Source organism: Pygocentrus nattereri, chromosome 21 (genome assembly GCF_015220715.1).
Source record: "Pygocentrus nattereri isolate fPygNat1 chromosome 21, fPygNat1.pri, whole genome shotgun sequence".
Lineage (NCBI taxonomy): Eukaryota > Metazoa > Chordata > Actinopteri > Characiformes > Serrasalmidae > Pygocentrus > Pygocentrus nattereri.
Window position 1 is genome coordinate 25,217,965 of NC_051231.1, and position 12,462 is coordinate 25,230,426.

Here is a 12,462-nt window from a genome sequence, read left to right on the forward strand (position 1 = left end):
ACTCATTTTCAGCAAATATAAGCAGGAAATGCTCATCTGCAGAATGCATGCCGAGTTTGTGTGAACTTGGCCTGTCACATGAATTTTTTACCACTAATAAAACGCTTCATTTCAGGAATTAAGACAGGAAGGGAGTCATGAACACTGCTGCACGGAGAAAACACCACACTAATGCAGTTAACATTTCAGTTATAATGACTACTGAAGGAAAAGATGGAAATATATTATACACTACAGATTCCAGATGTGTGTGTCTAGCTTTGGGAGACATATCTTTAATATTTACTGTTATATTTATAGGAGCTGCTAACTTAATTATGCAAATTAACTGGCAATGAAAACAAAAAAATGATGATTTATCATCATGCATGTCTGTTTTTTATTATTGTCAGTTTGTTAGTAATCTAATAACTGGATTTGATGTTAGAAAGAAAAGAAATTCCTTCTTTTGAATAAATATTTTGCTTTTCTTTCTTTCCTCACACATGTGTATATATCTTAATGCATAAAATGACCACATTTCACACAAGTATACATGGTGTGATTCTGCTTTATTATTATTACATTCACTGTCCCCTTTATTACAAGCACTTTATATGTATTCATTCATACTTCCACTCATTAGCCCCACCTATATTACACATCTCATCACTGGCCACCTTATTAGAAACACCCACCCTACACTTCCAGACACTCTCCACTTTATTAGAAACACCTACATATACCTTCAATAACTGGTCACTGCATTAGGAAGGCCTCCCTGTATGTCCACTCACTAGCCAATTTATCAGAAACATCTGCGCTTTATATTCTCTCTGTGGCCACATTACTAGAAACATTTGCTCTGCACGTCCACTCAGTGGCCACTTTGTCAGAAACACTCACCTTATACCTCCAATACCTGGCCACTTCAGTAAACACATCCATGCTGTACGTCGACTCACTGGCCACTTGATTAGTATCACTCACCTCATACCTCCAATCATTGGCTAATTTATTACAAACATCTATTCTGTACGTCCACTTAGTGCCACTTATTAGAAACACGTTCCTTATTGGTCCAGGTCTATGTAGAAACATCTCCCTCTATGTCCACTCGCTAGCCAATTTATTAGAAACACCCACATCATACCTCCAATCAATGGCTAATTTATTACAAACATCTATTCTGTACGTCCACTTAGTGGCCACTTTTTTAGAAACACCTACTTTATTGGTCCAGATCTATGTAGGCGTACAATTACTGACTATAGTCCACCTGCTGTTATGCACAATTTATCTGTCTCCCTCTCTCCCATTCATCTTTGTTCAGCTGGGTTGAGAGGTGGGCACAGCATTATCAGCACAGCAGTGACATACACAGAGAAGTTCTGTGGTCATAAACTGACCACTGGTAAAGGGATAGAGGACAGCAAACACTAATTTTGAATCAACAGAGTCTACAGTCTCTCACTGTACACCTACCAAGTGGCTGATGAATGTATAATGAATTATATTTTTTTGTATTTGGACTTTTTAGGAATTTGCCTCTACTCAATCGTGTTCTTCAGCTCTGGGCGTGAGCAGCTTTGAAAATGTTGATACGGGCTTTTTGTTGAGTTTCCGCACCATTTAATATCACACCCTTCATCGACACACGACGTGCGCTCCCACTACACCTCTTCCGTTTTGATTTTATGCCAGTCTTGCTCAGTTTAATTCTGTTAAGGAGGGCTTTTTTTATTTTCCTCCAGCTCGTGGGCTGGTGCGGGAGGGTGCTGTAAAAGCCGGCAGGTCTAGAGTGGATTCTCCATTGATTTGGGAGAAGGCTTTTTTTCTCTTCATAAAACCACAGCAGTCCCTAATGTGACCCAGATAGCTGCAGCGTCCTGGGAGGAAATTGAGAATAAAAATGGAAATGAAGTGCTGAAAAGAAAGAGAGAAAGGAAAGAGAAAGAGAGAGAAACCTGACAGAAAGAGACCTGAGAAACCTGTGAGAGAGAGCAAATAAAAGTATATGCAAAAGGTAGGACTGCAGAAAGAGAATAAGAGAGAAAGAAAAGAGATACACAAAAAGGAGAGATAGCTAGAGAAAAAGAGAGAGAGAAAGAAATAAACAACAGAGAGACAGAACAGAGAGATGGAGAGAGAGAAAATAAAAAAGCATGTGCAAAGGTAGGTCTGCAAAAAGAATAACAGAGAGAGAGAAAGACGTAAAAAGGAACTACAAAGTAAGAAAGACAGGTAACGCTAGAGAGAGATAAATAGACGACATAGAGAGAGGTAGGAAAGAGAGAGGGTGTGGGAGAGGAAAAGAAACGAGAGAAACATGGACAGAACAGAGAGATAGAGAATGGAGACAGAAGGAGAGAGAGAAGTGAAAAGCATGAAAGAAAGTGTGAAAATAGGAGTGAGTGAAGACGGGGGAAATGGATTGTGGGTAAGGCCTCCGCTGAGGCTCCATGGTGCTTGTGATTTCATTAGCGATCATGCGGAGGGCAGCTTAAGGAAAGAAAAGAAAGAAAACTCCACTCTTTACCCCCTCTAGAGAGAAAGAGAGATAGAGAGAGAGAGAGGGAGAGAGAGATTCAGCTCTCACGTCCCTTCATTAATTCCTGCGGCTCTGCTGAATAAAACTCTCGCAGAGAGAAAGACGTTAAGACGCTTCTTAAGTGCTCGGAGGGCTGCGCTGGATCCACATTAGTATTTCCAAACACTGGACGTGAAGGTCAGCTACTCCTGCTGAGATCCACCCCTCCAATATCCAAAAATATGGTCTCTAGCCGCAGCTGGACCTGCAGCACTGCTGCAGGAAAGACTGATCTGCGCTGTTTAGCTCAATGGAGTAGAGCAGATGCATTACTGAGTGAGTACAGGAGCGTCTAAATAACTCTAAATAACTACAGGTGTGCGCTATAGCAGGCCGGCCCCAGCTGGGAGCGGGTCGTTATGAATGCACCTAATGTGCTACTTCAAAGATAACAGCGACAGAGGGCAATGGGATGAATACAGAATTAGAGCTGGAAGTGCTCTCCGTGTCTTAAAGCCCTGCATTATAGTAAATTATGCTAAAGTATCAGTGAACGTAACGCTAATGGCATCAAGGTGTCTAGCTGTTAGCGGGACAGTTTAGTTCAGCAGTACAGCTAAGCATGCTTGAAAGGGACACTTAGGTGAAATATTTAATGTACACAATTTTTCCCCACTTCTCAATTGTAGATAATTTAGCCAAGAAATCATCTGAAGTTTGCATCTTTATTTTTGCACTGGACCTAATGTAGCTAACAAGTAATGAGAGCTTACTGATAGTTTTCCAATGACATCACAAATGTGCTGCCACCATTTTGGCAGGCAGTTCATTCAGCAGTGCTGGTGTGATTTGTAATGAAACAGTAAAACATGTTTTTAGGTTATCACCTTTTGTTAAATCGGATTTTGAAAGTGTATTAACTGATATATTTGAGCGTGTTGCCTTGATTTTACTTGGTTTGTTGCTGTAGGGATAACAAATGAAAGCTGTGTTACTAGACCCAAACTACATGCTAGCACACGAAATGGTGTGTAAAAATGATTGTATATTTGTATATTTATAACAGATAAACGTGTAAAAACTGAACTGCTTACCAGTTTCTGGTCGCTGCCTTTGACGTATGTCTCCTCGTAGGCCTCTTCATTTCTGGTCCAGCTGTAGCTGATGAGGTAGCTGATGATGGGAGGGTCGTAGGTGATTTCTGGGCGGGACCATCGGACCACCAGCGCTGTTTTATTCAGTGGGAGAACCTTCATGTTTATAGGAGCGCTGCTGCAGGCTACAGAGAGAGAGAGAGAGAGAGAGAGAGAGAGAGAGAGAGAGAGAGTGTTTAATAACTCCAGCTTTGATTATCACACTCTATTTGCTGCTCTGAATGACAAAAGGGTGAGAGAGAGAGAGAGAAAGAGAGATGCTGAACTAACAGAGGGTGAGAAAGGACAGAATGACTAAGAGAAATGGAGAGATAGCTCATAGAGAGAAAAAGAGAAGTACATTGTAATTGTGCTAGAGTCTGAGTCATGGCTCCCAACGGCACCATCAGAATAAAATAATATACAAGCTCACAGAAACCTGCTATACTGCCTCTGTGTGTGTGTGTGTGTGTGTGTGTGTGTGTGTGTGTGTGTGTGTGTGTGTGTTTGTGTGTGTGTGTGTTCTTGTTTTCATACATTTACGGGAATAAATGTTCTGAGCTGCGAAAAACACATTTACACACATTTATCCACTCACTTCCAACCTTAAAAACAACGACTTACAACTGTGTCCTTCCAAATAAAGCTGTTCTCAAAGCTCTTACTGACATTACTGCCCTTCAAAGAGCAAAGCGACATGAATATTCACACAATTAATTACCCCAACTCACCTTAGCTGCCTTGAACATCTTTCTCCTGTGTGTCTAAGATGTCTAAGAGGGATATTTCTCAATAGAGACAGAAGATAATCCACTTTCTTGAGGACTCGGAAAGAAATTAGTTTCCAAAACTAGAGCTTAAAAATTCCAAGATACAGAGAAAATGGGACTCTTATCAATGGTTTAAGCTGTCCTAATCAGATAAACAGTACGTTCATCTTTGAGAAAGAGAAGAAAATCAAGCCCTTGCAGGTGTTTCTGTCCATCTGTCCACTGTAAGAAGACAACTCAGTGCCATGAAGCCTGAAAGGATGTTTAGAAGCTATAACAGAGAAAAGAAAATAGACAAAGAAGCTTTGAGCTAAAACACCACAACTGAATGTTGGAAACGTGGACAAAGGTTTTTTGGACTGATGATGTTGAGGCCCAGAAAATGTTAAGTTCTAAGACAACTTTGGAGGTGTGGAAAAAGATCCATGCAGATTTCCTTGTAAAACTGTAAGCAAATAATAGCGGCAAAAGGTAGACAAAACGAATGCTAAAAACTGGCATTATGTTTACTTGTTAAGGCTTCTGTGTGATTCTGTTTAATGTACGCTTTCTGATAAAAACAAACAACTCTTTAATGGCAGTTTTGAATTAAATAAATCAAAAATAAATCAAAGCGTGGTCTCTGACTTTTGTACAGTACTGTATATAATAAATATGGGACATCTGTACAACTTCATCTCCTGCCATTGTATGTAAACAAGTATGTGAGCGTGTGTGTGCAAGTGTTTAAAAGCCAGATAAGTTTATGTTATCTGTTTATCTCTGAAACGCAGGTAAATAACAGTAAAAGAGGGGGAGAGGCATATGTATGTCTCTCTCTCGCTCTCTCTCTCTCTCGGGCTCAGATAAGAGTCCTTACACTTAGTGGCCACTAGATGGCTCTGTTTGACTAATGCGTGCTTCTCCACTCCCTCTATACCTCTCTCCCTCTCTCCTGTATAGTGGATTGCGTCATGCCTTTCCCTTTTGCGCCTTCTTCCACGCCTCTCTTCCCCTGGCCAGTAGAATGTATCCCCAAGCCTGCCAGCTTTTTCAAAACTCCATAGCTCCATAGCCTACACACACACACGCACACGCGCACACACTCAACACACCAACCCACTCACCTTCAGCCACAGGGGAGCCATTACATGCCAAACAATGCTAATTAAACTAATTCTACCTGCTCTTGTGATATTAAAGAGGCTCCTATTATATCTGCCGTGGTGGAGGATACGGCTAATAAATATTCATACACTATATTGCAAATGGTGATGCATGAGATGACTTTCATGCACCTCTGCCTTCACGGTCAAGCATACACTGCTATGACTTCAGAGCATGTCCTCTAGATGAGGCCTGGCTGTCATTAAGGCAGCACGTATTGGTAAATAGCTGTGGCCTTACACTCTGGTTCATCATCTCACTCTCCTGTAGGGAACATGAGTATAGTGACAACCTAGTTATTCACACTAAACTTTCTTCCTTTTAAAGGGATTCTCCAACTAGAAATGCCAGCTAATGTTGCTACTAATGCGTGCAAGTTGGGCCAGTTAACAAAGATCTGACACACATGAACCAAGCTAGGTAGCTAGCGCAGTAGCCACGTTTACATGCAGCCTGATAATCCGTTAATAATACGTCCATGTAAACACCTCAATCGGAATAGACTAATCCGATTGAGGCCAATCGGAATACAATTTCTACTCGATTGAACGAGGTGGGTAAACCTCTAAATAATCCGTTAAATAGAAAAATAATAGCCGTGTAAACGCCTGAATCCGATTACACTCCGATCGGATCGTGTGAGTACGTTCTGCGCATGCACGTCACGTCACAGCGAAAGGTTTATACCGTTCAACATGGCAGAGCAGAAACTGGTCTGCAGAGGAGACGAGGTTTATACTCTGAGCTTTAAAAGAAGGCGGTGGGACGAACGTCCAGCTTATGTGTCTCAGAGCACGACGTCTTCCTTTATAAGAACATGTAAAGGACGTTTTTCTGAGCCTGACCTCAGTTTAAAACAATTAAAACCACAAGCGCGCCAACTGGAAACTCATCTCACGCCCACTGGACCTCAGGTGATGTGCGCTGTCATAGTAACGTTTACTCTAAGCGGTAAACGAAGATTTTCTTCAGACTGTTGAACAGAGTGAGCATATAAACCCCTCAGTCTGAATCTGTAATCCGATTGTATTCAATTGGATTGGCAAAAATCTTTGCATGTAAACACAGCCAATGAATGGATGCTACTTTTGAAAAGTTAGAATAGGCCATGGTCCTAGAGGGCCATTGTCCAGAACACATAACAGGTAATTTCAGCCCACCAGGAACACATATGAAGATCCCTGGTTTATGCTAATAACAGTAACTAGCTACAGATCCCCATATGGAAAAAATGTATGGAAAAAGTATTTAAAAAATGTAAAAACAAGTTAATGTTAGGGTTTGAAATACATTTTGGAAAGAAACGATGTATTTGAAATGTATCTTGCATATGAAAAAAATATGTTCCTATGGGTAATACAATGAATGAATGCTAGTTGGGACCAGTGAGCATGTCACTGCTGTTTTCCAATTTTTGTACATAATTGGAAAATGCTTGGTGCCCTTTACTTTGTGTGTGTAAGTTTCCTGATGAACGGACTAAAAGAAATGACTCAAAAGTACTTAAAAAATTCTGGTTCCACTGACTTACATTAAAAGTAAAGTAATTTTTTTCCTTCTCCTGTTAAGTTGTCATTTTGGAGATACAAGGTTTTCTTCCGACAAGAGCGATATGAGCCATGCCAGCTAGCAAGCAAAATGAACTGACGCTCTCTGGACCAGTTAGAACAGATTGGACGTATATAAATTATGCTAGATCACTAACATAATGAATGGGTGCTAATTGTGACCAGACTAGTTTGCATAGCCTAGCTTATATAAATCATGTTTACTACTAGCTTGGAAACTGCTAGTCACACTAGGGCATTTATCATAATAATCCAAAGGCATACTCTGTGTAGCAGCACGTGATCGTTTCACACGAGAAATACAATTTGCACTTTCAGTGACATATTACCTGACTGCTAGTCACCATGTAGGCCCTGAAAGAGAACAGAAAGTAAAGCTGTCAACCCCGTCAGCATAGAACATTGAGCCATTTCGACGCCACACGGAAACTCTGCCATGAGACTGTGTTTCTTGTCACCACCAATGTAGTGCTGCATACATCCCACCATTGTACAATATTAATTTCGTTAAGCTTTAATGAGAAGCTAATTATGTATCTCTCCCCTTCCACCTTGCTGACGCCACACGCTTGAGATGTCGCCAAGCACGCCCAGCTTGTGTAACTTGAGTGGGAGTACAAAAATATCTAGTCAACAATTTCATCTCTTCCCTACAGAAGTCCAGTTTAACTTAGCACTTGTCCAGAATAGGAACTAAAGTTTGTTTGTTCTAAAACAAATGCTAACACACTAAAAATCAGTAGTGTGAGAATGAGCACAAATAAAGCTCCCCAGCAATGGACTGTGGATCAGTGGAACCACGTTCTCTGGAGTTATGGAGCACTGAATGCCATTGAGTCCTCACAACAGTTCCAACATCTAGTGTACAGCCTTCCCAAAAAACGTATCTACAAGTTTTTGGACATACCATGTAGCTGACAAGCGAACAGTTGCCAAGAACAGCACAGTACATGAAAGCTAAGCTAAGCTAAACACTTAGGAACCAGGCTGGCTTCACTCCTAATCCCAAAAACCTGCTGTAAACCCAGGCCTTGTGTCCCCGCAGGGCTGACGGCCCAGTGATCTAACGGGGAGTGTTTGGGGAGGAAGTATGTGCTCAGATTTGTGGGTGTGTGAAGCGTGAGAGAAACTCGGCTGATAGCTACGCTCCTTTGGGGATGATAAGCTCTGGGGAATGACTCCTTTTCCTGACCAGTAGCGCCCTAATGCTGACGGATAAAGACTGGCAGTCTGGGCACAGCGTTCCTGAAGGACTTGGCCGAGCTAAGTAAGTGGATGGGTGTACGCATGCATGGACACACGAACACACACACACACACACACACACACACACACACACACACACACACACACACTAAACTGTAGCAGGGATAACTAAGAGAAAGAGACAGAGTAGCAAAGAGTGCAGGAAACCACTGAGGACCCTGCGATTTATTTCTATTCACTTCTTTCTCTCTCACTATCTCATTCTCTTTTGTCCTGTCTCTTCAAAAGCGAGAGTTGAAGAGGTCATGTTGCAAGAGCGGCACTCTAAGGAGATGTGCAAAAAAGCGTTTAATGAAAAGGGCTGTCCCTGGCCCTGCAGCTACTTGACCATAGCAAGGGAGATGGAAGCAAAGATCAATGGTGGTTGTGGTGGTTGGGGTAGGGGGTATTATGGCAGCCAAGGAGGAACACAAGAGAAAAGCTAAACGGTACAGTAGAGTGAAAAGAAGGTGCCAACGTGCCTAAAAAAACATAATTGTGTATGCGGCCATTGTGGTGCAGTGAATTAGCCAAGGCTTTGAGGAAGCTGTCAAAATCACTCTGTCCATTTTAACAGTACTACTTGCCATACAGATCCACTTTGTAGCTCTGCAGTTACTAACTGGAGTCCATCTGTTTCTCTGTATATGTTGTTAGCCCCCTTTTACCCTGTTCTTCAATGGTCACAGGACCTCCACAGAGCAGGTATTATTGTGGTGGTGGATCATTCTCAGCAGTGCAGTGACACTGACATGGTGGTGGCATGCTAGTCTGTGTTGCGCTAGTACGAGTGGATCAGACACAGCAGTGTTACTGGAGCTTCTAAACCCTGTGTGCACTCACTGTTCACTCTATTGAATCTATATACTTTGTTGGTCCACCCTGTAGATGTAAAGTCAAAGGCAGTAGCTCATCTGTTGCTGCACAGCTTGTGTTGGTCATCCTCTAGCTGAGCTGATAAAATGAACAAGAAGTATAGATACTAAATGAAGTTGAAGTGACCTATCAGTTACATATTATATATGGTAGTGCAGCCCATCCAGGATGGCACATCAATGCGAGCTGTGGCAAGAAGGTTTGCTGTGTCTGTCAGCGAAGTGTCCAGAGGCTGGAGGCGCTACCAGAAGACAGGTCAGTACACCAGGAGACGTGGAGGAGGCTGTAGGAGGGCAACAAACCAACAGCAGGACCACTACCTCCGCCTTTGTGCAAGGAGGAACAGGAGGAGCACTGCCAGAGCCCTGCAAAATGACCTCCAGCAGGCCACAAATGTGCATGTGTCTGCACAAACGGTTAGAAACCGACTCCATGAGGATGATATGAGGGCCCGACGTCCACAGATGGGGGTTGTGCTCACAGCCCAACACCGTGCAGGACGCTTGGCATTTGCCAGAGAACACCAGGGTTGGCAAATTCGCCACTGGCACCCTGTGCTCTTCACAGATGAAAGCAGGTTCACACTGAGCACATGTGACAGACGTGACAGAGTCTGGAGACGCCGTGGAGAGCGATCTGCTGCCTGCAACATCCTTCAGCATGACCGGTTTGGCAGTGGGTCAGTAATGGTGTGGGGTGGCATTTCTTTGGAGGGCCACTGATTGAGCACATCTGGGACATCATGTCTCGCTCCATCCACCAACGCCATGTTGCACCACAGATTGTCCAGGAGTTGGCGGATGCTTTAGTCCAGGTCTGGGAGGAGATCCCTCAGGAGACCATCCACCACCTCATCAGGAGCATGCCCAGGCATTGTAGGGAGGTCATACAGGCACATGAAGGCCACACACAATACTGAGCCTCATTTCGACTTGTTTTAAGGACATTACATCAAAGTTGGATCAGCCTGTAGTGTGTTTTTCCACTTTAATTTTGTGTGTGACTCCAAATCCAGGCCTCCATTGGTTAATAAATTTGATTTCCATTGATGATTTTTGTGTGATTTTGTTGTCAGCACATTCAACTTTGTACAGAACAAAGTATTCAATGAGAATATTTCATTCATTCAGATCTAGGATGTGTTATTTGAGTGTTCCCTTTATTTTTTTGAGCAGTGTGTATATATATATTTGAGCAGTGTGTATATATATATATAAATATATATATATATATTTAGGCATTATGTGTGTTCATTTTGTGTCTAAAGAAGTAGCAAGAGTTCAGACCACCAAAGACTCCTTTCACATCTTGCACTTTTATCAGCATTTTTATGACCCTATTCACAGTCAATTTCCAGAGGTGGAGGAGCTGTTGAGTCTGTATTGTGCCTTTATAAAAACAGCAAGCAGTCAAAGTCATACAGATCAGACATCGCCATAGTCAAAGAGATCAAAGTTGGTCATATGAACAGAGACTAGAGTCTTGACAAGCTCCCACCCCAACCCCCACCCACACAGAAACACGCACCCCTTATCCACGCTGCCCTCCTATGTTTTTCAGGCTGATGAGGTTTGAACTAATCTGCTTTGACACAAAGCATGAAAGCTCAACCCAAGACTGCAGGCCTCTCTGATACGGCTCTATTTCCATCCTCCACATCCCTCCATTACACCCTCTCCTTCCAAATTACCCTTCTTTCATCCCGCCTTCCTTCACGCCGTCCCTCCATTCTTCCTGAACGACAGGACACAGCGTCCCAAATTAATCTGACACGCTGCAAAAATGAAACAATCGTGCACCAACGATAAGAGACTCCACTCCTTTCTCCTTTCTCTTTTATTACTGAATTCTTTCTGAGCATCTAAATTAATTCCAAGCTGGATTGGAACCCAAAGGTTGCTGCGGGACACGCTAGCTTGATTTCTTAGTGCTTCCCTGAATGATCTAGATACGTCTGGGCCACCACTAACGAGGGAGTGAAGGAAGCCAGGCCTTTCCAGTTCGGAGTGTGAGCAGAAAGATCAAGTCTACAGGATCACACCCAGCACTGCTTATATGAGCTATCAAATGTCTGCTTTTTGCATACGTGCTGTGAGGCTAATGTAGCTAGAATTAGAATTAACAACCATTTGTCACTGTGCGTTTGTACACTGTGAAATTAGACCTCTGCATTTAACCCATCTCTGCAGTGAAACACCCACATACATGTCCTATCCACAGCACCCGGGGAGCAATCGGGGGTTAGGTGCCTTGCTCAAGGGCACTTCAGTCATGGACTGTCAGCCAAGGGGATCGAACCGGCAACCTTCCGGTCACAGGGCTGGTTCCCTAACCTCCAGCCCATGACTGCCCCAACAGGCTAACAAGTAATGGAAGCTGATTGTCACCGCGGAAAATGCATGCCTGAATCACCACACTTGCCTCAAGTTGTTCAGTAATCTCAAACAGACTTGTGCTATCTGACACTGTATGACATACTGCTGGCATTAAACATGAACAAACTTAAGCTAAAGCAGTAGTAGCAGCCATATTATGCCATAAAACTATGTGTAACCTCATAGTTTTGCCCATTTTTATAAATAACAGTACGTCATATGAACCATATAAACAAGTTTACTTGAGATCGCTAAACTTGTGCTCGTCTAATTACTAATTACTGCTTACAGCATATTGCAAACACTTTTATTAAGAGAGACAATGTAATCACGTTTCAGCAGAATCCAAACAATGTGTAGAGATTTTCCCCAAAGCAGCCAAATATATTAGTTTGCTGCCCAATCTGGGATTCATACCTCAAACTCCAGCATACAAGGACCTAATGTTACCCTCAATGCAATTGCTGTGAATCCTTCCTGTAAGCTGCAAGTCTTTTTAATAGCCTCACATACATCCCTGTTTTTTTCTACAACAACACTTGGCGTAGCAAGTCATTAGCACCCTTTACTGCTGTTTATTTGATTGTTGCTAAAATTATAACCACATTATAGAATGTGACACATTCTTAAAGACCTTAACTGTGCTTTATTTGCTGCTGTGATGTGTGCATCAGTGACATGTCAAAGTTAATGGTGTGAAATCTCCATAGTTGCAAGTACTGCACCAGAGGGGCACCCAAGAGCAACCGGAGCTAAATCACAGGCTCCATTTTCAGGGCTGAACTGAGCTGCTCTGAAATAGATCTTGAAGAATGACCATATTCTATCATAGGGATACGA

General features: G+C 42.6%; 1 protein-coding gene across 3 annotated transcripts in view; it reads right to left on the reverse strand.

Annotated features, from left to right (window-relative positions):
• ptprga (protein tyrosine phosphatase receptor type Ga) overlaps positions 1-12,462 on the reverse strand; it is a 438,997-nt gene that overhangs the window by 59,845 nt on the left and 366,690 nt on the right. For all 3 annotated transcript variants that reach the window (XM_037532284.1, XM_017712211.2, XM_037532285.1), the window contains one exon: positions 3,604-3,788. In XM_037532284.1, the coding sequence (XP_037388181.1) occupies positions 3,604-3,788 (185 nt within the window). The remainder of the gene's footprint in view (positions 1-3,603; positions 3,789-12,462) is intronic.